This window comes from Heteronotia binoei, chromosome 19, assembly GCF_032191835.1.
Source record: "Heteronotia binoei isolate CCM8104 ecotype False Entrance Well chromosome 19, APGP_CSIRO_Hbin_v1, whole genome shotgun sequence".
Classification (NCBI taxonomy): Eukaryota; Metazoa; Chordata; class Lepidosauria; order Squamata; family Gekkonidae; genus Heteronotia; species Heteronotia binoei.
The window spans coordinates 43,306,421-43,332,046 of record NC_083241.1 but is presented as its reverse complement, the minus strand read 5'-3'; the positions used below and the strand labels follow the sequence as shown (position 1 = coordinate 43,332,046).

General features: G+C 50.3%; 1 protein-coding gene across 1 annotated transcript in view; it reads right to left on the bottom strand.

The window, feature by feature from the left end:
• TRPM1 (transient receptor potential cation channel subfamily M member 1) overlaps positions 1-15,752 on the bottom strand; it is a 102,036-nt gene extending 86,284 nt beyond the window's left edge. The window contains 1 exon segment of the mRNA XM_060260094.1: positions 15,651-15,752. Within this exon segment, the coding sequence (XP_060116077.1) occupies positions 15,651-15,707 (57 nt within the window). The 5' untranslated portion in view covers positions 15,708-15,752.
• Between the last annotated feature and the right edge of the window lie 9,874 nt (positions 15,753-25,626).

The window sequence follows — 25,626 nt, the reverse complement described above, 5'->3', positions numbered from 1 at the left end:
TTAAATCCCCCATTCCCGATGGGTTGAATTTTCCAGAAAAGTATATTTACACTTGGCCAGCAATTGCTCCACAATAAAAAGGGGGCACAGTAGGGAGGAGGGGGGAGGGGCCCAAGACAGAATACTTTTTGCTCTTCTGCTGTCTTTGGCTTTTCCAGACTCCTGGTTTACTCTGAGATTTCCCTGGCAGATCCCTGGACTGAGACCTCGTGTCTTTTGGTATGGAGCTTGAACGACAGCAAGACATCATTTGCTAACCGGAATCTAGATTGGGGTGGCCAAACTGTGGCTCAGTAACGGCACATGCGGCTCTTTCACACATACTGTGTGGCTCTCGAAGCCCCCACCAGCTGGCTTGATCTCTCTCTTTAAATCACTTCTCCCAGCCAAGCCAGCCAGCGGCTTAGAGAAACCTTTGACAACATAAAGTTACAGTTGCTTTCCTTCCACTCTCCTTCAGAAGAACATAAGAGAAGCCATGTTGGATCAGGCCGATGGCCCCTCCAGTCCAACACTCTGTGTCACATAAGAGAAGCCCTGTTGGGTCAGGCCAATGGCCCATCCAGTCCAACACTCTGTGTCACATAAAAACATAAGAGAAGCCATGTTGGATCAGGCCAATGGCCCATCCAGTCCAACACTCTGTGTCACAGAAGAACATAAGAGAAGCCCTGTTGGATCAGGCCAATGGCCCATCCAGTCCAACACTGTGTCACATAAGAGAAGCCCTGTTGGATCAGGCCAATGGCCCATCCAATCCAACACTCTGTGTCACATAAGAACATAAGAGAAGCCATGTTGAATCAGGCCAGTGGCCCATCCAGTCCAACACTCTGTGTCACAGAAGAACATAAGAGAAGCCCTGTTGGATCAGGCCAATGGCCCATCCAGTCCAACACTCTGTGTCACATAAGAACATAAGAGAAGCCCTGTTGGATCAGGCCAATGGCCCATCCAGTCCAAAACTCTGTGTCACATAAAAACATAAGAGAAGCCATGTTGGATCTGGCCAATGCCCCCTCCAGTCCAACATTCTGTGTCACATAAGAACATAAGAGAAGGCATGTTGGATCAGGCCAATGGCCTATCCAGTCCAACACTCTATGTCACATAAGAACATAAGAGAAGCCCTGTTGGATCAGGCCAATGGCCCATCCAGTCCAACACTCTGTGTCACATAAGAACATAAGAGAAGCCATGTTGAATCAGGCCAGTGGCCCATCCAGTCCAACACTCTGTGTCACATAAGAACATAAGAGAAGCCATGTTGGGTCAGGCCAATGGCCCATCCAGTCCAGCACTCTGTGTCACATAAGAACATAAGAGAAGCCATGTTGAATCAGGCCAGTGGCCCATCCAGTCCAACACTCTGTGTCACATAAGAACATGAGAGAAGGCATGTTGGATCAGGCCAATGGCCCATCCAGTCCAACACTCTGTGTCACATAGGAACATAAGAGAAGCCCTGTTGGATCAGGCCAATGGCCAATCCAGTCCAACACTCTGTGTCACATAAGAACATAAGAGAAGCCATGTTGAATCAGGCCAGTGGCCCATCCAGTCCAATACTCTGTGTCACACAGTGGCCAAAAAAGCCAAGTGCCATCAGGAGGTCCACCAGTGGGGCCAGGACACTAGAAGCCCTCCCACTGTGGTCCCCCCAAGCACCAAGAATACAGAGCATCACTGTCCCAGACACAGCGTTCCAACAATACCCTGGGGCTAATAGCCACTGATGTACCTCTGCTCCAGATGTTTATCATAAGAACATAAGCGAAGCCAAGTTGGATCAGGCCAGTGGCCCATCCAGTCCAATATTGTGTCACATAAGAGAAGCCAAGTTGGATCAGGCCAGTGGCCCATCCAGTCCAACACTCTGTGTCACATAAGAATATAAGAGAAGCCAAGTTGGATCAGGCCAGTGGCCCATCCAGTCCAACACTCTGTGTCACATAAGAACATAAGAGAAGCCAAGTTGGATCAGGCCAGTGGCCCATCCAGTCCAACACTGTGTCACATAAGAATATAAGAGAAGCCAAGTTGGATCAGGCCAGTGGCCCATCCAGTCCAACACTCTGTGTCACATAAGAATATAAGAGAAGCCAAGTTGGATCAGGCCAGTGGCCCATCCAGTCCAACACTCTGTGTCACATAAGAACATAAGAGAAGCCAAGTTGGATCAGGCCAGTGGCCCATCCATTCCAACACTGTGTGACATAAGAACATAAGAGAAGCCATCTTGGATCAGGCCAATGGTCCATCCAGTCCAACACTCTGTGTCACATAAGAACAGCCATGTTGGATCAGGCCAAAGGCCCATCCTGTCCAACACTCTGTGTCACATAAGAACATAAGAGAAGCCAAGTTGGATCAGGCCAGTGGCCCATCCAGTCCAACACTCTGTGTCACATAAGAACATAAGAGAAGCCATGTTGGGTCAGGCCAGTGGCCCATCCAGTCCAACACTCTGTGTCACATAAGAACATAAGAGAAGCCAAGTTGGATCAGGCCAGTGGCCCATCCAGTCCAACACTCTGTGTGACATAAGAACATAAGAGAAGCCATGTTGGGTCAGGCCAGTGGCCCATCCAGTCCAACACTCTGTGTCACATAAGAACATAAGAGAAGCCATGTTGGGTCAGGCCAGTGGCCCATCCAGTCCAACACTCTGTGTCACATAAGAACATAAGAGAAGCCATGTTGGATCAGGCCAGTGGCCCCTCCAGTCCAACACTCTGTGTGACATAAGAACATAAGAGAAGCCAGGTTGGATCAGGCCAATGGCCCCTCCAGTCCAACACTCTGTGTCACATAAGAACATAAGAGAAGGCATGTTGGATCAGGCCAATGGCCCATCCAGTCCAACACTCTGTGTCACATAGGAACATAAGAGAAGCCCTGTTGGATCAGGCCAATGGCCAATCCAGTCCAACACTCTGTGTCACATAAGAACATAAGAGAAGCCATGTTGAATCAGGCCAGTGGCCCATCCAGTCCAATACTCTGTGTCACACAGTGGCCAAAAAAGCCAAGTGCCATCAGGAGGTCCACCAGTGGGGCCAGGACACTAGAAGCCCTCCCACTGTGGTCCCCCCAAGCACCAAGAATACAGAGCATCACTGTCCCAGACACAGCGTTCCAACAATACCCTGGGGCTAATAGCCACTGATGTACCTCTGCTCCAGATGTTTATCATAAGAACATAAGCGAAGCCAAGTTGGATCAGGCCAGTGGCCCATCCAGTCCAATATTGTGTCACATAAGAGAAGCCAAGTTGGATCAGGCCAGTGGCCCATCCAGTCCAACACTCTGTGTCACATAAGAATATAAGAGAAGCCAAGTTGGATCAGGCCAGTGGCCCATCCAGTCCAACACTCTGTGTCACATAAGAACATAAGAGAAGCCAAGTTGGATCAGGCCAGTGGCCCATCCAGTCCAACACTGTGTCACATAAGAATATAAGAGAAGCCAAGTTGGATCAGGCCAGTGGCCCATCCAGTCCAACACTCTGTGTCACATAAGAACATAAGAGAAGCCAAGTTGGATCAGGCCAGTGGCCCATCCATTCCAACACTGTGTCACATAAGAACATAAGAGAAGCCATCTTGGATCAGGCCAATGGTCCATCCAGTCCAACACTTTGTGACATAAGAACATAAGGGAAGGCATGTTGGATCAGGCCAATGGCCCATCCAGTCCAACACTCTGTGTCACACAGTACCCAAAAAACCAAAGTGCCTTCAGGGGGTCCATCAGTGGGGCCAGGACACTAGTAGCCTTCCCACTGTTGCCCCCCCAAGCACCAGGAATACAGAGCATCACTGCTCCAGACAGAGAGGTCCAACAATACCCTGTGGCTAATCACCACTGATGGACCTCTGCTCCATATGATTATACCTTCCGCCTCTTCCCATCTATTTTCCTTCCTTCCTTCCTTCCTTCCTTCCTTCCTTCCTTCCTTCCTTCCTTCCTTCCTTCCTGTCCTGAGACTCTCAAACATATGACATTCATGTCTTGCGGCTTTCAAATATCTGACGTTTATTCTACATGGTTCTTACGTTAACCAAGTTTGGCCACTCCTGCTCTATGCCAGGTTTGGGGAACGATATCCTAACCCCCAAACAGCCTTTGGGAGGCCCAAACTAAAGAGATCAGCAGAAGAGAACTGAAATCTGGCTCCCCCTCCTCCCAGAAAATGCCTCTCCTTGGTGGCCACTTACCTTCCTCTCTCAGCCTGGGACTATTTTCTGAAGCAGCTCCGTGGCTCTGCCACTCAGAGCACCACTTCTGGCCAAGTCTCTCTCTCAGCCCTCACCCAGCTGGGCACACGACTGACGCGGACCAGCACTTTGCCTTAGTGGGTTCAGGTTGGCACTTCCCACCCTCTCAGGGCACTGCTGTGGTCTTCTTAGCAGAGGGAGAAATGTGAAAGGACCTGGTTTTCCCAACATGGAGATACGGCGCAGGGGGACCTTTCCATCTCTGAATGTCTACCTGCTAAAGAAGCTGTGACGAAGACAGGAAGACAGGGGGGCTGTTGGATGGGGGAGGGGGTGCTGCCAACTTTTCAGCCAGTCTCCCGCAGCAGGGCTGGCAGGGACAACTATTTCGGACGCGCATGCCCGGTGTGTTATCTTTTTTGCCCAAAAGAAAGGGTGAGAAAGTAGACAGGAGTCTGCAGACTTTCAGAAGGGCCCACGGCCTGGCTGGTTTGCCCCATCAAAGCCTCCAGAGGGCTGGAATGTTGGACTGAAACAACAGATCTGAATTGTGGGGACAGCCCGGAAAGGAGCAGATGAAAGGGAGCGCTAATTCAACGTGCTTCGCTGCACAGCTCAATTGTGCAGGCGGCTTTGCTCTCACGTTGGCGACAGGCCTCCGAACTTGCAGCCTTTCTGTGCCGGATGCCTTCTTTTCAATCCCCTTGCTTGCTCGTCTGCATTTCTACGGGGCCCACCCCACTCTCTGCTTCTACCAATGCTAAGGAGTTTCAGAGACAACACAAGCTTTCCTAGGGGGAAGGGGAGAGAGAAAGAGAGACCTGCTGGATGGATCAGATCAGTGGTCCATTCTTACAGAATGGGCCACTGGTTTCTCTGGAGCTCCAGCAACAGCAACAGAGGCTGAGGCCTTCCCTGACACTGCCTCCTGGCACTCAGATTCAGAGGCTGACTACCTCGGAAAGTGGAATTTGGGAACATAAGTCCAGGGGTGGAATTCTAGCAGGAGCTCCTTTGCATATTAGGTCACACGCCCCTGATGTAGCCAATCCTTCAAGAGCTTACAAAAAAGAGCCTTGTAAACTCCTGGAGGATTGTCTACATCAGGGGTGTGTGGCCTAATATGCAAAGGAGCCCCTGCTAGAATTCCACCCCTGCGTAAATCCATAATAATGTGAGAAGATCCCTGCCAGATCAGACCAGCGGTCCATCGAGTCCAGCGTCAGCTTCGCTGGACGCTCTCGAGTCCTAATATGTGAGGAGGGGGAGCAAAAGTTCTCTTTGTGGAGCGTCAAAAGGTATGGGGGCAAACACAGGGAAGCGGCTCCCACATCACTTCTGCAACAGCTCAAGAGATTCTGAACCCTCATTTTATGGAACAGCACCCCCTTTGGCTGCAGATGTGAGAGCTGTAGTTCTGAATGCTCCCCGCATGGAAAAACTGCAACCAGAAATCTAGCCCAGCAAGGTGGAAAGCTAAGCTCTACGAAGCTTTGTCCCTGGGACTCTATCTTTCCATGGGCAGGGAGTTCTTCATTAGCCAAACCCCTCCAACAGCAACCTGAAGTGGTGTTGTATGATATTTTCTGAGTAAGCAATGCTCCTGAACTGGATGGGTGGGTGGGATGGGTCCGGAGGTATTTTGCCAGCACTCTCCCTTTTCCAGTTCATGCTCACTTCAACAAGAAATCCTACCTTTTTCTCAACAGTTTTATTTTTTAGCCAGGGCTCATTTGTTACGAGGGCCAGATCTGACATAAATGAGACCTTGTCGGGCCAGACCGGGCCACGCGTGTATCTATTGAAGAACAGGTAGCACAAATATAAACTTTTAAAAGGACACAGACAAACATGACTAAAGTTTTTTCCCCCTAAACCTTAAAATAAAACATGCTTGAAACATTAGCACTTGTTGGTCTAAAAGGTGCTTTCTTTGTATCTCTCCCGTGGGATCCAGGGAACTGGGCAAAGGAAGCTCTGGCTCCTTCCCTCCCTCCCCAGGGGACCAGGAGAGGGGAGAGCCTCAGCCAATGGAGGAAATCGAGGTTTTGTTCTGTAGCTCCTGTGCAGTTCAGCAAGCCTTGCAAAGCAAACTGTGATGCAGAAGGAAGCAAGAGAGAAAGAGGAGGCAGCAGACTAGAGCCAGTTGCTTGTGGGCCTGATAGGAGCCCTCCGGGGGCCTGATTTGGCCCCAGGCTACATATTTGACACCCCTGGTGTATAATGGCACAGAGTCCACTCTCCAGAGCGGCCATTTCCTCCAGAGGAACTGATCTCTTGTCACCTGGAAAGCAGCTGTAATCCCAGGAGATCTCCAGCCCCCACGTGGAGTCGGCAGCACTCTTTTTAGACCAAATGTAGGGGGGGGGTTGGCCCACTGGTGCAGACATTTTGTTTTGTTCAATTTGTGCTTCAGGCCCCCCCCCCCCCCCCCACGGCTTGCTTTCCCCTACCGCTCTTCAGCCACGCGTATAAACTAGCACAAAAGGGAAGAGGAAAGTGGCGTTTAAAAGCAGAGGGTAGATTTACTCCAAGAAGGGCATTAAAAGCTGGACGAAAATGTGCCCAAACCCTCCGGGCTCCTACAGCCCCAGCAGTTGCACTTTGCTAATCCTCCCTTGATCTTTGGAGAGATTTACAGGCCGACCCAGCCAGAGAGCAGGCGCTGACGACGGGATTGGCAGGAAGGAGGGGGGGGGGCAGAACCAAATGGCAAAAAGAAAAAGTGAAAACATCCCTACGGCAGGGTCAGCATCTGCATACACTGAGGGGGGAGGCAGCTTCCCAGCCCCAGGGGTTCTGTGAGGCAGGGGTTGCTTTGTAGAAAAAGAGGTGGTGGAGCTCACCCAGGGATTGTTATGCAGCTGCACCTACTATTCAATTGACAAGGTGGGGAGAAGGAAGGGGAACTGTCAGAAAGGTTCAGCAGCTGTGCTCCTGTGAGCTCCTGCTGAATCCGAGGCCTGCTAAGAGGGTTCATTGATGGCCTTTTTGAACAGAGGCTAGATGGCCATCTGACAGCAATGCGGATCCTGTGAATTTAAGGGGGAAGTGTTTCATAGAATCCTAGAGTTGGAAGGGACCTCCAGGGTCATCTAATCCAACCCCTGCACAATGCAGGAAACTCACAAACACCTCCCCCTAAATTCACAGGATCGTCATTGCTGTCAGGTGGCCATCCAGCCTCTGTTGAAAAACCTCCAAGGAAGGAGAGCCCACCACCTCCCAAGGAGGAAGCCTGTTCCACTGAGGAACCGCTCTAACGGCCAGGAATTTCTTCCTAATGTTGAGCTAATGTTGAGCTGATTTAATTTCAACCCACTGGTTTTGGTCCTACCTTCTGGGGCCACAGAAAACAATTCCACACCATCCTCTAGATGACAGCCCTTCAAGGACTTGGAGATGGTGATCCTATCACCTCTCAGCCGCCTCCTCTCCGGGCTAAACATCCCCAGCTCCTTCAACCTTTCTTCATAGGACTTGGTCTCCAGACCCCTCACCATCTTCGTTCACCTCCTCTGGATGCTTTCCAGCTTGTCTATATCCTTCTTAAAATGTGGTGCCCAAAACTGAATGCAATACTCCCGGTGAGGCCTTACCAGAGCAGAGCAAAGCGATACCATCACATTACGTGATCCGGACTCTACACTTCTGTTGATACAGCCCAAAATTGCATTTGCCTTTTTAGCCACCGCATTACACTGTTGACTCATGTTCAGCGTGTGATCCACTACGACCCCTAGATCCTTTTCGCACAGACTACTGCTAAGACAAACCTCCCCCATCCTATAACCATGCATTGGATTTTTCCTACCTAAATGCAGAACTTTACATTTATCCCTGTTAAAATTCATTTTATTGGTTTTAGCCCAGTTTTCCTGCATTGTTTGTGAGTTCCCTGCATTGTGTAGGGCCAGGGGGTTGGACTAGATGACCCTGGAGGTCCCTTCCGGCTCTAGGATTTTAACCCACTTCGTAGTGACTTGCTAGTGCAGGTCATATTTATGGCTTTTTTTTGGCAGAAAAAGCCCCGCAGGAGCTCATTTGCATATTAGGCCACACCCCCTGATGCCAAGGCAGCCGCGACGGCGTTCCTGCTCAAGAAGAGCCCTGATCATATCTAGGATGAGAGCGAGAGCATTGCTGGCCAAAGGCAGGCATTTTTGAGGAAGACTGGAGGGCAGGCAGGCTCTAGATAAGAAATTGGGCCAAAAAATGTTTTAAAGCTACAAATCACACTGCTACCATGCAAAACTCAAGGATCCCAGAGCAAGAATTTCAGTTATTCCAGTGTGAATCTGACGGAAGGGGGCTTTGACTCTCCAAAGCTCATCCTCCTAAGTTCTTGTTGGTCCCTAAGGGGTTCCTGGGTTCGAATTCAGCTGCTGCAGTGCGAATGTTCACATCGTATCGCATTCTGACACTAAGCCATCATTCTTCAGATTTTAATCTTACGCAATGCCTATAAAACGAAATCCCTCTGTTCTCTCACTTGCAGTTTTACTCTTTGCCAAACCGCTGCTTTAACAGCAATCAGCCGAGGTCAGATTTGGGGGAAATTGTAAACTGACTGTGCGCATCCAAACAACTGTCATTTATCCAGTTGCACAGTGCCACACAGTGGCTGAAGAATGTAACACAGCTTTGGGCCCATTAACAAGAGTATGCAGTAGCCGTTGCCCTCAGTGGAAATTTGGTGCATTAAGTTCCCTTAGGTTACCTCCATCATGATAAGGACATAAGAGAAGCCATGTTGGATCAGGCCAGTGGCCCATACTGTCCAACACTCTGTGTCACACAGTGGCCAAAAAAACCAAGTGCCATCAGGAGGTCCACCAGTGGGGCCAGGACACTAGGAGCCCTCCCACACTTGCCCCCCCCCCCAAGCATCAAGAATACAGAACATCACTGCCCCAGACATAAGAGAAGCCATGTTGGATCAGGCCAATGGCCCATCCAGTCCAACACTCTGTGTCACACACTAGCCAAAACTCAAGGTTATCAGGAGGTCCACCAGTGGGGCAGAACTCAAAAGCTCTCCCACTGTTGCCCCCCAAGCACCAAGAAGACAGAGCATCCCTGCCTTAGATACAGGAACATAAGAGAAGCTATATTGGATCAAGCCAATGGTCCAACCAGTCTAACACTCTTTGTCACATGGTGGCCAAAGCCCAGGGGCCATCAGAAGTTTCACCCATGGGGCAAGAACTCCAGAAGCCCCCCCACTATTGCCCCCTGGGCAGCAAGAATTCAGAACATCACTGCCTCACACATAAGAACACAAGAGAAGCCATGTTGGATCAGGTCAGTGGCCCCTCCAGTCCACCACTCTGTGTCACGCAGTAGCCAAAACCCAGGGACTACCAGGAGGTCCATCAGTGGGCCGAAACTTGAGAAACCCTCCCAGTGTTGCCCCCCACCAAGCACCAAGAACACAGAGCATCACTGCCCCAGACATAAGAGAAGCCATGTTGGATCAGGCCAACAGCCCATCCAGTCCAACACTCTGTATCACACAGTAGCCAAAACCCAGGGGCCACCAGGAAATCCACCAGTGGGACCAGAACTCCAGAAGCCCTCCCGCTCTTGCTCCCAAGCACCAAGAATACAGAGCATCATGGCCCCAGACATAAGCCATGATCAGGCTAATGGCCCATCCCATCCATGTTAAATAGTGGCCAAAACCCAGGTGCCATCAGGAAGTCCACCAGTGTGTCCAGAAGACCTCCCACCATGGCCCCCAAGCACCAAGAAGACAGAGCATCACTGCCCCAGACAAAGCGTTCCATCTATATTTTGTGACTCAGAGCCACTGATAGACCTCTGTTCCATGTGTTTCTCCATTCCCCTCTTGAAGCCGTCTAAGCTTGCAGCCGCCACCACCACCACCATTTCCTGTGGCTGGGAATTCCACGTGTCAATTGATGGGCTTAATTGTGTCAGCTATATTGACCCTGGCCTGGACACTGCAATCAGGGTGGACTTTAGTGATTCTGGAGTCCTGGGCAGAAGTTCAGGGTGGGTTTGCAAAATCAGGCCTGCTGCCCCCCCAGTTGGGGCCAAAGTCCATGCAAGGTGGGTGGGAGTCACCATGGCCCCCAGGACACAGCTTTCCAAGCCCCAGAAAAGACAGGGGTTAGCAGCAGCCACTGCCTGTTCTTCTTTCCCCACCTCTGAGGGGTAGGTATTTGGGATGCCACCCCCCCCCCCCCAACACAAGGCCCAGGGCAGCTGCCCCTCAGATCCATTGGCAGAGACAGCTCTTATCTAGTCCGGAATCCTGTCACACACAGGGGCCAACCCGTTCCTCTGAACGGCCAGCAATGGGGCAGAGAGGCCGAGGCCTTCATAAGAACATCAGACCAATGAGGGTCCATCCGGTCCAGCATCCCATCTCACACAGCAGCCAAACAGTTCCTCTGGAGGGCCAACAACAGGGCAGAGAGGCCGAGGCCTTCCCCTGAGAAAAGAATCAGAAGAGCCCTGCTGAATCAGACCAGGGAGGGTCCATCTAGTCCAGCATCCTTTCTCACACAGTGGCCAACCAGTTCCTCTGGAGGGCCAACAACAGGGCAGAGAGGCTGAGGTCTTCCCCTGAGGAGACCATAAGAAGGGCCCTGCAGGGTCAGACCAGTGAGGGTCCATCCAGTCCAGCATCCTGTCCCACACAACAGCCAGTCAGTTCCTCCAGAGGGACAACAACAGGGAACAGAGGCCGAGGCCTTCCCCTGAGGAGATCATAAGAAGGGCCCTGCTGGGTCAGACCAGTGAGGGTCCATCCAGTCCAGCCTCCTGTCTCACACAGGGGCCAACCAGTTCCTCTGAACAGCCTGCAACAGGGCATAGAGGCCAAGGGTTTCATAAGAACATCAGAAGGGAGGGCTTCAAGTGCCCTGGCCCCACTGGTGGGCCTCCTGATGGCACTTGGGGTTTTTTGGCCACTGTGTGACAGAGTGGTGGACTGGATGGGCCATTGGCCTGATCCAACATGGCTTCTCTTATGTTCTTATGTCACACAGTGTTGGACTGGATGGACCATTGGCCAGATCCAACATGGCTTCTCTTATGTTCTTAGAAGAGTTCTGCTGGATCAGACCAGTGAAGGTCCATCTAGTCTCACATAGTGGCCAACCAGTTCCTCTGGACAGCCAATAACAAGGCAGAGAGGCTGAGGCCTTCCCTTGACGTTGCCTCCTGGGATTCAATGGACTTGTGTCTCTGATTGTGGAGCTTCCCCTCAGTTGTCACCACGGTGAGTAGCCACTGATAGACCTCTCCTCCATTAATCTATTTAATTTCCTTTTAAAGCTGTTTATAAATTGAGAAGGGTGACTTGACACAAAGACCTATTTGAGTTTGTTCCCCTTCTCGATATCCCATTCGATGGGTGGTCATTTGTAATGAATCCACCCCCTCCGGGATGTACGCCTTGATTGTGTCAGCAAAGCTCCCTTTAGCCGACAGACTTTGCTCCTGTGGAGCGAATACCCCTGACTCAATCCAGCATATATTGCTTGATTGTTCTTTATACCATAACCTCCGTAAAGATTTATTTGGCAAGCTTTCTTTTTCTCCAGATTTGTCTATTCTGCCACCCTGTTATTATTTATTGAGTGATACTGAGGGGGTGGTTAGTGAGGCTGTGGCAAAATTTCTGGCTGACGTCCTTACATTTAATTCTGACCATGTTTGAATGCATCTGTAAGCTCGGTTTTATCTTGATTTTATCTCCAATGTTTAAATTTTTATATTCTGTGTATTTTTATCTGAATCTATTATGCCATTAAAGGTTTGGTATGGTATGGTATGGTGTCAGCAAAGCAGCCAGCAATACAGCAAAGAGGTTTTGTTGTTGTCGTTCAGTCGCACAGTCGAGTCCGACTCTTTGCGACCCCCTGGACAAAGTCACGCCAGGCCCTCCTGTCTTCCACTATCCTCCGAAGTCGGCTCAAATTCGTTTAGAGGGTGCCAAAAATCTTGTTGGTACAGTTGTCAACTTCCAGGTAGTGGCTGGAGATCTCCCGCTATTACAATGCACAGCCGTGATCAGTTCCCTTGGAGAAAATGATTGCTTGGGGGGGGGGGCGGACCCTGCTGAGGTCTCCCCCTTCCACAAGCCCCACAACATTTTCATGGCAGACTTTTTGCGGGTGGTTTGCCATTGCCTTCCCCGGTCATCTACACTTTCCCCCCAGCAAGTTGGGTACTCCTTTGACCGACCTCAGAAGGCTGAGTCAACCTGGAGCCGGCTACCTGAACCAGCTTCCGCTGGGATCAAACTCAGGTCGTGAGCAGAGGGCTCTGACTGCAGTACTGCAGCTTTACCACTCTGCACCACGGGGCTCTTACAAAAGGTAATGGTAAAGCCAGTTTGGTGTAGTGGTTAAGTATGCGGACTCTTATCTGGGAGAACCGGGTTTGATTCCCCACTCCTCCACTTGCACCTGCTGGAATGGCCTTGGGTCAGCCGTAGCTCTGGCAGAGGTTGTCCTTGAAAGGGCAGCTGCTGTGAGAGCCCTCTCCAGCCCCACCCACCTCACAGGGTGTCTGTTGTGGGGGAGGAAGGGAAAGGAGATTGTGAGCCGCTCTGAGACTCTTTGGAGTGGAGGGGGGGATATAAATCCAATATCTTCTTCTTCTTCTTAAAGGTAGTCCCCTGCGCAAACCCTAAAACCATGTCCCGTGGGACTGAAGGGCCAAGTCCCAGATCCTTTGCTTAATTATTTCTCTCTCTTTCTGGCAGCCTGGAAATCTTTAAAATTATGCCAACAGCACCATGGTTGCAATTTAAGGTTTGCAATGTGGGGGGAGGAAGGAACAGGGACTGTGGAACTGGCGAATGGCGCCCAGCTTAATAACGTCTGCTTGATTCCAACGGTACAAGAGGAGCATTTTTTTTTTATCCATACAGCTATTAATCACATGAAAGCAGATATTGCGAGATATTAATCCAGACCAGCTGTTGCATCTTTGACGATGCTATTATCAGAGATTAATCTGCCGTCTGGGGGAGAAAAGGCCAACTTTTTGTGCCGTTTCTAAGTGAAGGTACAAAACATCTCCTTTAAACGCTTCTCTTTGGGGAGAAGGAGAGGGAAACGTTGGGGGAATCGAAGGGCGTGAGAGGAAAGGTCCACAGGCTCGGTGGCTGAGCAAATTCTTCGCACGAAGAAAGTTCTCCATCTTTGACCTATCAGGACAGCAAAACAAGGTCTTTGTGTGCCCGAGAACTTCGGCAGCAACTTCAGGCTGGAGAAGGCAAACCGGGTTTAATTTAATGAAGAGCTTCTTCTGTTTGTGGAGTCGGGAGATTCCGTGTGAAAGAGAGAAAGGTTCAAACTAGAGATGAGAGTCTCTACTTTGGTGTCCCAGAGAACAGTCTAGAAAGAATGCCGAAACTCCTGTTCATTTCATTGCTTCATTGATGCCCCTGCTTTCTCCCTAAGGAGGCAAACAAAAGCGGGCCCCGCCTTGTTCTCTCCTCCCCCATTTCATCTCCACAAACACCCTGTGAAGTAGGTGAGGCCGAGAGCCTGGTGGCTGGTCCTAGGTTATCCAGTGAGTGTCCATGCCAGAGTGGGGATTCGAACTTGGATCTCCCAGATTCTAGCCCGCGGTGGCCAGATGGAAGTTCAGGAGCCACATGTGGCTCTTTCACACATATTGTGTGGCTCTTGAAGCCTCCACCACCCCATCAGCCAGCTTGGAGAAGGCATTTGTCACTTCTCCAAGAGCCAGTTTGGTGTACTGGTTAAGTGTGCAGACTCTTATCTGGGAGAACCAGGTTGGATTCCCCACTCCTCCACTTGCAGCTGCTGCAATGGCCTTGGATCAGCCATAGCTCTCACAGAGCTGTCCTTGAAAGGGCAGCTGCTGTAAGAGCTCTCTCAGCCCTACCCACCTCACAGGGTGTCTGTTGTGGGGGAGGAAGATAAAGGAGATTGTGAGCTGCTCTGTGACTCTGAGATTTGGAGTGGAGGGCGGGATATAAATCCAATATCATCATCTCCTTCTCCAAGCCAAGTCAGCCAGCAGCTTGGAGAATGCATTTAAAGTTAAAGTTGCTTCCTTTCCACCTCTCCCTCCCCTCAATCTATTTTCCTTCCTTCCTTGCAGGTTTTAAACACTGGACATTCATGTCTTGCGGCTCTCAAACATCTGACGTTCATTCTATGTGGCTCTTACATTAAGTAAGTTTGGCCGCCCTGTTCTAGCCCAACATACCTAATGGGTCCACCACACTGGCTTGAGGTTTTGGAAAGAACCATTCCTGGGACATTTTCTGAAACAAATCTCAGTGGAAGGGAATGTTGAAACAACAACAATAAAATCTCTCTTTCCCAGCTGGGAGTTTAGGCATCTACAGCTAGAAAGTCACCAAGTTTCTACATCACAGTAAAAAAACATCGACTTCTTTAGCGGCATCATAAAAGAGAATCCTCCTGGCTTAGAATTTCACCAGCATCTGGGAAGGAGGGAGAGTTTGGACGAGAGGGGTAAAAAATAAAAAATCGTTCCCCCCGCCCCGCTCCTTTGCACTGTAAGAAGTCACCAACCATTGCTGAAGTTCTATCTAAGTTGCAGTAAAAGGCACTCCCAATTTTACAGAAACAGAAATATGAATAAGTTTTTTTTTTTTTTGCTGTCAAGCAACAGCTGACTTACGGTGAGCTCTGTAGGGTTTTCAAGGCAAGAGACGAACAGGGGTGGTTTGCCGTTGCCTGCCTCTGCGTAGCAACCCTGGACTTCCTTGGTGGTCTCCCATGCAAATATGAGTCTCCCCTCTAAGCACTAACCAAGGTTGGCCGTATTTAGCTTCTGAGATCTGACAAGAAGAGGCTAGCCTGGGCCACTGAGGTCAAGGCAAGAGACGTTCAGAGGTGGCCTGCCGTTGCCTGCCTCTGCGTAGCAACCTGGGTTGTTCTTGATGGTCTCCCATCCGAGTACTAACCAGGGCAGACTCTGCTTAGCTTCTACAAGCTGACTGGGTCAGGCTAGCCTGGGCCATCCAGTTCAGGCAAGAGATAAACAGAGGTGGGATTACCGTTGCCTGCCTCTGCGTAGCAACCCTGGCCCTCCTTCGTGGCTTCCCTTCAAGTACAATCCAGGATTGACCCTGCTTAGCTTTCAAGAGCTGACCGGGTTGGGCCATCTTGGTCAGGGAAGAGACAAGCAGAGGTGTTTTGCCGTTGCCTGCCTCTGCGTAGCAACCCTGGACTTCCTTGGGGGCCTCCCATCCAAGCGCTAACCAGGCCAGACCCTGCTTAGCTTCTAAGATCTGACGAGATCGGGCCAGCCTGGGTGAGCCATTTCGGGGCTTCTCAATGATAGGACGAAGCGAAACGGAGAGCAAACTGGGGGACCTTCAACGGCCGGGTCCAGATTAGGGTCGAGGTCCGCTTTACGCACAAGAGCAGCCGCCAGGCTTACCTTCTGCGATCCGGATGCTGAACCCTTCAGCGACGTGCGTTTGAAGGAGCCGCTCATCCTCCTAAGAGAGCCGCTGAGTTTCCTTCCTCGCCCTTTTTTAGGTCCCGGCCCTTTGCCCTCCATGTGCCGATCAGCACCCAGATACCCAGGCGAGGTCTACATATTCCAAGCTTGGTCCATGGAAGCCAAGAACCGGTCAGTGGCCACCAGAGAGGACGTTCAAACGGGTCTCGACGCAGCCAGAGCCCAAGGACATGCCTGCCTCGGCCTGGAAAGCACCCGGGTGGGAAAGCGGAGCGACCCAGTCCAGGCGGGTAGGGGGAAAGAGAGCGCATGAACTGGCAACCGGCTTCCCCTCCCCTTCCCGGGCGGCTCGATAATCAGGCTTAATGCAGATGGGTCCTGCAGGCAACGCTTTCTAATGGAGGGAGATTTAACAAATGGTGATTGAAGGTAAATCTACTTTGGAAAGTGCCAGGCCCAAAAGGCTTCCAGGGAATGATCAGATGGAAAACGGCCTTGGCTTGCCAAGCAGAGAGGTGCGCGGACGGGAGCAGATGGCCTTCAGAGGACTAGAAGCTTGGTGGGAGGCTAACATCAGGGGGTGGGTGCCCCAGAGACTGGAGCCCGAGGACAGGCAAGAGCATGAGCAGGCAGCCTGCGGGCGGGAAGCTGATTTGCTAATCCTGAGAAAGCAGCGAATTCAGTGAATGATGCGGCAAGTTTCTGGTCCTCAAGGCATCAGAGGCACGCTTACGAACCCTGAAGGAAAGAACACGAAAGGATTGGACTGCGGGGTGCAAATAAAGGAAAGGTAGTTTTGGAAGGTCCCATGAGGGGAGGGGCTGTGGCTCAGTGGAAGAGCCTGTGCTTGGCATTCAGTAGGTCCCAGGTTCAATCCCCGGCATCTCCAGCTGAAAAGGACCAGGCAGGAGGTGCTGGGAAAGACCTCAGCCTGAGACCCTGGAGAGCCATGAAGTGGGGCTGTAGCTCAGTGGCAGAGCCTCTGCTTGGCATGCAGAAGGTCCCAGGTTCAATCCTTGGCATCTCCAGTTAAAAGGACCAGGCAGGAGGTGATGGGAAAGACCTCTCTCTGCCTGAAACCATGGTGAGCCGCTGCCAGTCGGAGTAGACAAGACTGACTTTGATGGACCCAGGGTCTGATTCAGTATAAGGCAGCTTCATATGTTCATATGGAGAAAATAGAGGTTTTGCTCTCTAGCTCCTGTGCGATTGAGCAAGCCTTGCAAAGCAAGCTGAGATGCAGAAGGAAGCAAGAGAGAGGGAGAAGGAAGCAGACAAGAGGCAGTGGCTCAGGGGCCTGATAGGAGCCCTCTTGGGGCCTGATTTGGCCCCTGGGCCGCATGTTTGAAACCCCTGGTGTAAACAACTAGAACCCACAACTAATATTTTGCCGGTCACCAGAACATATAACCAGCTCTCTCCACCCTCCCTGCCCCCCGCCGAATCACACAATAGTTACATTTGGAGTACCGTGCAAAGCTCTGGCTGCACAGGGTTGCCAGCCTCCGGGTGAGACCTGGGGATCTCCTGGGGTTAGAACTAATCTCCAGGCGACAGACACTGGTTCCCCTGGAGAAAAGGGCTACTTCTGAGGGTGGACTATGGCACTGTGCCCCACTGAGGTCTCCCCTCCCCAAACCCCTCCATTCTCAAAATCTCCAGGTATTCCCCAACTTTAGAGTTGACAGCTCTAATCTTAAAAAATAATAAAAATGTAGAGTTGGGGAAAGTGCAGAAGAGGGCAACTGGAGTGATGAAGCAGCTGGGAGTTCCTTTTCTGTGAGGAAAAACTGAAGATAGTATCCAAAGAATCAAAACTGCCTCAAGGACCCTAACAACAGAAAGGTGGGGTAGAAAAGAAGAGGAATACCCCACCCCGTGTGACTTAAACACCCCCCCCCCCTCCTCCACATTCAGCTTCCAGGAATGAAATACATCCAGCGGCAGAAAAGGAAGACCATATGGGCTGAATACACGAAACGCTGAAGGGTTTTTTTTCTTGGGGGAAATTAGGATTAATTTCTATAATCTACTCTCTTTTCGCTTCTCAGCTTTCTCCTCGTTTCCACAGAACTCTGACAATTATTTTTTCCCCTCCTATTTTTCTGAACGTTGTTCAGAGGAATTGCTCTTTCACTCACAACAGCTGAACGCCTAAACTCAAATACACTTCAGGTAATCTAAAACACAAATCCACAGCCCTCTGTATTCGGAGGTGCACGGCCTGTTGCCTGTTTGGTTGTAGTCAATGGTTCTATTGGTTGGGAAGCTATTTAAATGGTACAAGGTCACGCAGCTCTGGAGATGTTTTTCCAACAGAGAGACAAGGAATGATTTGGCTCCATTTTCTCCTAAAGGAAGAAAAATGACTCTTACAGAAGACAGAAACGTCAGCCTCCAGGTGGGACTTGGGGGTCCCCCAGAATTACAGCTCATATCCATACAGAGATCAGTTCCCCTGGGGAAAATGGATGCTTTGGAGGGTGGACTCTATGGTATTGTACCAAGAAAGGTTGAAACGCTTGGGGCTCTTTAGCTTGGAGAAATGTCGACTGAGGGGTGACATGAGAGAGGTTTACAAGAATATGCATGGGATGGAGAAGGCAGAGAAAGAAGTCCTTTTCTCCCTTTCTCACAATACGAGAACTCGTGGTCATTCGATGAAATTGCTGAGCATTCGGGTTAGAACGGATAAAAGGAAGTCCTTCTTCACCCAAAGGGTGATTAACACGTGGAATTCACTGCCACAGGAGGTGGCGGCAGCTACAAGCATAGCCAGCTTTAAGAGGGGATTGGATAAAAATATGGAGCAGAAGTCCATCAGTGCCTATTAGCCGCAGCATACTGATGAAACTCTCTATCCGGGGCAGTGATGCTCTGTATTCTTGGTGCTTGGGGAGGCAACAGTGGGAGGGCTTCTAGTGTCCTGGCCCAACTGGTGGACCTCCTGATGGCACCTGGGTGTTTTTGGCCACTGTGTGACACAGAGTGTTGGACTGGATGGGCCATTGGCCTGATCCAACATGGCTTCTCTTATGTTCTTTGTCTGGGGCAGTGATGCTCTGTATTCTTGGTGCTTGGGGGGGCACAGTGGGAGGGCTTCTAGTCTCCTGGCCCCACTGATGGACCTCCTGATGGCACCTGGTTTGTTGGCCACTGTGTGACACAGAGTGTTGGACTGGATGGGTCATTGGCCTGATCCAACATGGCTTCTCTTATGTTCTTCTGTTTGGGGCAGTGAGGCTCTCTATTCTTGGTGCTGGGGGGGGGGGCACAGTGGGAGGGCTTCTAGTCTCCTGGCCCCACTGATGGACCTCCTGACGGCACCTGGTTTTTTTGCCATTGTGTGACACAGAGTGTTGGACTGGATGGGCTATTGGCCTGATCCAACATGGCTTCTCTTATGTTCTTCTGTCTGGGGCAGTGATGCTCTGTATTCTTGGTGCTTGGGGGGGGCACAGTGGGAGGGCTTCTAGTCTCCTGGCCCCACTGATGGACCTCCTGATGCACCTGGTTTTTTGGACACTGTGTGACACAGAGTGTTGGACTGGATGGGCCATTGGCCTGATCCAACATGGCTTCTCTGATGTTCCTATGTTCTTACCCCACTGAGGTCCCCGTCCTCCCCAGGCTCCAACGCAAAATCTCCAGGACTTTTCCAACCTGGAGCTGGCAACCCAGGCCCACTGGTGGCCTGCGGAGACCTGGAGACCCTACAATGCCATGTGAGCATTTCTCCTCTAAGAATCCCTCTTCTTTATCAAAGATTACTTAATTTGGAAGGCCAGAGGGGGTGGAGGCTGTGATAGGTCGTGGGAGAGGGGAGGGGCCTCAGCACAGTATGATGTCACAGAGCCCGCCCCCCAAAGCAGCCATTTCCCCCTGGAGTTTGGAGATCCACTTGTAACAGTGATATCTTCAGGCCCCGCCTGGAGATAGGAAACCCTCCAATTTGCTCTGGAAATGTTCAGAGTAAAAAAAAAACCCAGTGCAGTCCTAATTAGCACGGAATAGTTTTGTCTCTTAACAGATTGTATTTCTTTGATATGTTCTTCTGGGGTTTTTGTTAGGCATGGCGTGGGCTAAAAACTGGAGACCACCCACCCTTCTACCATATGCCCGACTGCGTCTCCAAAGATTCTGATTTTTTCCTTGCGATTTTAACTACAGAAGAGACAATCTCAATTCTCTGCCTTATCTCTGGCCGGATGCTAACTGGGCATGCCTGGTCTACTCGCCTGATGATTTGACACCTGCAAGTGGATGAAGAATCAGTTCCCCAGAGGAGAAGGGGTCCTTCAGCACACAAGGCGCTCCACAAGGCACCAAAATTTGAAAGCATCTATTCTTCTGCACTCTGCCTTCCTTATGGTCCAGCTCACAGCCATACATTACCTCTGCAAAGGGGGTGTGGACCAATATGCAAATGAGTTCCTGCTGGGCTTTTTCTATCAAAACCCCCCTACATATAGGGCTGCCATCTTCTAGGCGGCACCTGAAAATCTCCCAGAATTCCAAGCCATCTCTGGCTCCCCCTGGAGGAAACATCAGTTTTGGAGGTTGAATTCTACAGCATTTGCACTCTGCTGAAGGCTGACTCCTCCCCAGGTTCAAGTCCCACATCTCCAGGAATCTCCCAAGCTGGATTTGGCAACCCAAAAGGGCTATCACTTGGATGGGCGATCACCGATGAAGTCCAGAATCAATGCAGGGGCAAGCCAAGGCAAAACCACCTCTGCTTGCCTCTTCCCTTGAAAACCCTACAGGGTCACCATAAATCAGCTGTGACTTGTGGGCACTTTCACAAACACCGTGCCCGCAAAACAGCCGGCCTCTTTGCTTCATGCCACCAGTGCCCTCTGCTGGATATCTGGGAAACGTAGTCCTCTCTTTGGGTAAAATTTGACTGCATCTATCTCCATCAGGGCTGAAGCAGAGAAGCGGCAGCAAGGATTGAAAAGAATGTTGTAAGGAGAAACACATCTGCACGGCACTTGCAACCTTGATCCGTGTGCAAGCAGACAACAAAGGACAACAAACGGGGACCAGAACAGCAGCAGGTCAAATCAGGGCAACAAGGAGCTGAACATAAGAACATAAGAGAAGCCCTGTTGGATCAGGCCAATGGCCCATCCAGTCCAACACTCTGTGTCACATAAAAACATAAGAGAAGCCATGTTGGATCAGGCCAATGGCCCACCCAGTCCAACACTCTGTGTCACATAAGAACATAAGAGAAGCCCTGTTGGATCAGGCCAGTGGCCCATCCAGTCCAACACTCTGTGTCACATAAGAACATAAGAGAAGCCATGTTGGATCAGGCCAACGGCCCCTACAGTCCAACACTCTGTGTCACAGAAGAACATAAGAGAAGCCATGTTGGATCAGGCCAGTGGCCCCTCCAGTCCAACACTCTGTGTCACAGAAGAACATAAGAGAAGCCATGTTGGATCAGGCCAACGGCCCCTACAGTCCAACACTCTGAGTCACATAAGAACATAAGAGAAGCCCTGTTGGATCAGGCCCATGGCCCCTCCAGTCCGACACTCTGAGTCACATAAGAACATAAGAGAAGCCATGTTGGATCAGGCCCATGGCCCCTCCAGTCCGACACTCTGAGTCACATAAGAACATAAGAGAAGCCATGTTGGATCAGGCCAACGGCCCCTACAGTCCAACACTCTGAGTCACATAAGAACATAAGAGAAGCCCTGTTGGATCAGGCCCATGGCCCCTCCAGTCCGACACTCTGAGTCACATAAGAACATAAGAGAAGCCCTGTTGGATCAGGCCAACGGCCCCTACAGTCCAACACTCTGAGTCACATAAGAACATAAGAGAAGCCATGTTGGATCAGGCCAGTGGCCCCTCCAGTCCGACACTCTGTGTCACATAAGAACATAAAGAAGCCATGTTGGATCAGGCCAATGGCCCATCCAGTCCAACACTCTGTGTCACACAGCGGCCAAAAAAATTATATATATACACACACACACACACATCTGTATACACACTGTGGCTAATAGCCACTGATGGACCTCTGCTCCATATTTTTATCTAATCCCCTCTTGAAGCTGTCTATGCTTGTAGCCACCGCCACCTCTTGTGGCAGTGAATTCCACGTGTTAATCACCCTTTGGGTGAAGAAGGACTTCTTTTATCCGTTTTAACCCGACTGCTCCGCAATTTCATAGAATGCCCACAAGTTCTTGTATTGTGAGAAAGGAAGAAAAGTACTTCTTTCTCTGCTTTCTCCATCCCAAGCATAATCTTGTAAACCTCTCTCATGTCACCCCACAGTCGACGTTTCTCCAAGCTAAAGAGCCCCAAGCGTTTTAACCTTTCTTCATAGGGAAAGTGTTCCAGCCCTTTAATCATTCTAGTTGCCCTTTTCTGGACTTTTTCCAATGCTAGAATATCCTTTTTGAGATGCGGTGACCAGAACTGCACACAGTATTCCAAATGAGACCGCTGAAATTGTCCCTCAGACTGAATGTTCTACACACACACACACACACACATGCATACATGCACATATTTTTAAAAAAGTACTAGTGGGAAATCTCCAGGCCTCACCTGGAGGTTGAGAAAAATGTAGGAGGCTGTGAAGAATTACTGTGCAAAGAACAATTACGACTCGTGTAACACGGCTTAATACAAGAGTTACACACCCTCCGCAAACATTATATCAGTGCTTAATTGCACTCTGCAATATATTGATTATTTATGTTAATGGCGTTTAAAGGGAAAACACCACAATCAATTTTTTAACAACAATACTTCTAAGAAAAACATGCACGGTTTTGCCAGGTTTAAACAGCAGTCACTTCTGTATGCAACACGCAAAGTTTGCTGTATATTCCACCAACAGAGGCAACAGTCTTTGAATTAAGCCTGGCAAGTTGCATGTTTTTTGTATCAATATTGCTGTTAAATAGATTGCGGTATTTTCCCTTTAAACGCCATTAACATAAATAATCAACATATTGCAGAGTGCAATTAAGCACTGATATAATGTTTGCGGAAGGTGTGTAACTCTTGCATTAAGCTGTGTTCCACGAGTCATAATTGTTCTTTGCGCTGTAACTTGTCACAGCCTCCTACGTTTTTCTCAACCTTGGCTGTGTTTCCCTTGTTTAGTTGCTCACCTGGGGGTTGGCAACCCTTTGGCCACTGCCCACCTCCCAAGCAGATGCTAAACACAAACAGGCCTTTGAAAGACTAAAAGTCATGTTCTTTTCTAGCACTTTGTACTGTGGCCAAGACTGTCTCGCCGTCCTCCCATACCCTAGGTTTGGAGAAATCTCCTGCAATTGCCAAGATTACTCCAGCGTGTTTCTGTTGTACACATGTCTGTTCCCGGAGAGGTGGGAGAGTCCAGAGAAACAGAGCACAGCAATCCCACCCCCCCCACCCCCGAAAAAGGAACCCTTGCCCCCCTGACCTTGCCGTAATAGGATCATGCCAAGATTAGCCCCGACACAGATTGGACCTGCAAGCTCACTGCGGCTAACTAATCTTCCTCCAGACACCCGCCTGCATTTATCAATTCTAGCTGACACCTCTTAGCTAGGCACCCCCCCCCCCACACACACACATCGCTTCTTAACCTGTTTTCCCTGCTCCACCTTAGTGTAGTTAGTGATAGCCAGTTTGGTGTAGCGGTTAGTGTGCAGACTCTTATCTGGGGAGAACCGCATTTGAAGAAGAAGATATTGGATTTATATCCCGCCCTCCACTCCGAAGAGTCTCAGAGCAGCTCACAATCTCCTTTCCCTTCCTCCCCCACAACAGACACCCTGTGAGGTAGATGAAGATATTGGATTTATATTCCGCCCTCCACTCCAAAGAGTCTCAGAGCGGCTCACAATCTCCTTTACCTTCCTCCCCCACAACAGACACCCTGTGAGGTAGAAGAAGATATTGGATTTATATCCCGCCCTCCACTCCAAAGAGTCTCAGAGCGGCTCACAATCTCCTTTCCCTTCCTCCCCCACAACAGGCACCCTGTGAGGTAGATGAAGATATTGGATTTATATCCCGCCTTCCACTCTGAAGAGTCTCAGAGTGGCTCACAATCTCCTTTACCTTCCTCCCCCCTCAACAGACACCCTGTGAGGTGGGTGGGGCTGGAGAGGGCTCTCACAGCAGCTGCCCTTTCAAGGACAACCTCTGCCAGAGCTATGGCTAACCCAAGGCCATGCCAGCAGGTGCAAGTGGAGGAGCGGGGAATCAAACCCGGTTCTCCCAGATAAGAGTCCGCACACTTAACCACTACACCAAACTGGCTCTCCAGTCCTCCACTTGCACCTGCTGGAATGGCCTTGAGTCAGCCAGAGCTCTGGCAGAGGTTGTCCTTGAAAGGCAGCTGCTGTGAGGGCTCTCTCAGCCCCACCCACCTCACTGGGTGTCTGTTGTGAGGGGAGAAGATATAGGAGATTGTAAGCCACTCTGAGAGTCAGTATGGTGTAGTGGTTAAGTGTGCGGACTCTTATCTGGGAGAACCGGGTTTGATTCCCCACTCCTCCACTTGCAGCTGCTGGAATAGCCTTGGGGCAGCCATAGCTCTCAGAGGTTGTCCTTGAAAGGGCAGCTTCTGTCAGAGCTCTCTCAACCCCACCCACCTCACAGGGTATCTGTTGTGGGGGAAGAAGATATAGGAGATTGTAAACCTCTCTGAGACTCTGATTCAGAGAGAAGGGCGGAGTACAAATCTACGGTCTTCTTCTTCTTGTCAGAGGTAGAAGAACAGGAGAGGCAGAGGGAAGAATCACAGCAGGGAAACATGACCAACTCCAGTGGGCAAGAAGAGACATTTCCCCTCGCTGGGGTCTGTCGTTCCAAGAGGGAAGGAAAGCGCTTGGGATCTCTCATGGAGTATTTACAGCTGCCCTGAACTGAATGGCCCAGGTCTAGTCCAATCTTGTCACAATTTGAAAGCAAGGCAGGGTCAGCCCTGGTTAATGGGAGACCACCAAGGCAGGTCAGGGTTGCTATGCAGAGGCAGGCAATGGGAAACCAACTGGAGCCCAGACCACGGCTGCCCAAGCTAGCCTGATCTCATCAGATCTTGGAAGCTAAGCATGGGCGGCCCTGGTGGGTACTTGGATGGGAGCCCACCACCTCCCGAGGAGGAAGCCTGTTCCACTGAGGAGCTGCTCTAACTGTCAGGAAGTTCTTCCTCATGTTTAGCCGAAAGCTCTTTTGATTTAATTTCAACCCTTGGTTCAGGTCTGGCCTTCTGGGGCCACAGAAAACAATTCTGCACCATCGTCTCTACGACAGCCCTTCAAGTTCTTGAAGAAGGTGACCATATCACCTCTCAGCCACCTCCCCCCCAGGTTAAACATCCCCAGCTCCTTCAACCTTTCCTCATAGGACTTGGTTTCCAGAGTTCTCACCATCTTCATCACGCTCCTCTGGACCCATTCAAGCTTGTCTATATCCTTCTTAAAATGTGGTGCCCAAAACACTATACTCCAGGTGAGGTCTTACAGAGCAAAGTGATACCATAACTTCACTTGATCTGGATAATATACTTCTGTTAATACAGCCCAAAATTGAATAAGCCTTTTTTGCCGCCTCATCACACCGCTGACTCATGTTCAGTGGCATGGTCCACTAAGACCCCTAGATCCTTTTTGCACCACTGCCCAGACAAGTCTCCCCTATCCTATAACCGTGCATGGGATTTTTCCTACCTAAATGCAAAACTTTATATTTACCCCCACTTAAAATTCATTTTATTGGTTTTAGCCCAGTTTCCCAGCTTGTCAAGATCATCCTGTATCCCTTCTCTGTCTTTTACTATTTTTGCGACCCCTCCTTTTCTCCCTTCTTGAAGGTGGGGACATTTGCCTGCCTCCAATCTTCCGGCACCTCACCTCTTCTCCAAGAATTCTCAAAAACAATAGCCAGAGGCTCAGAAATTACATCTGCAAGTTCTTTTAGT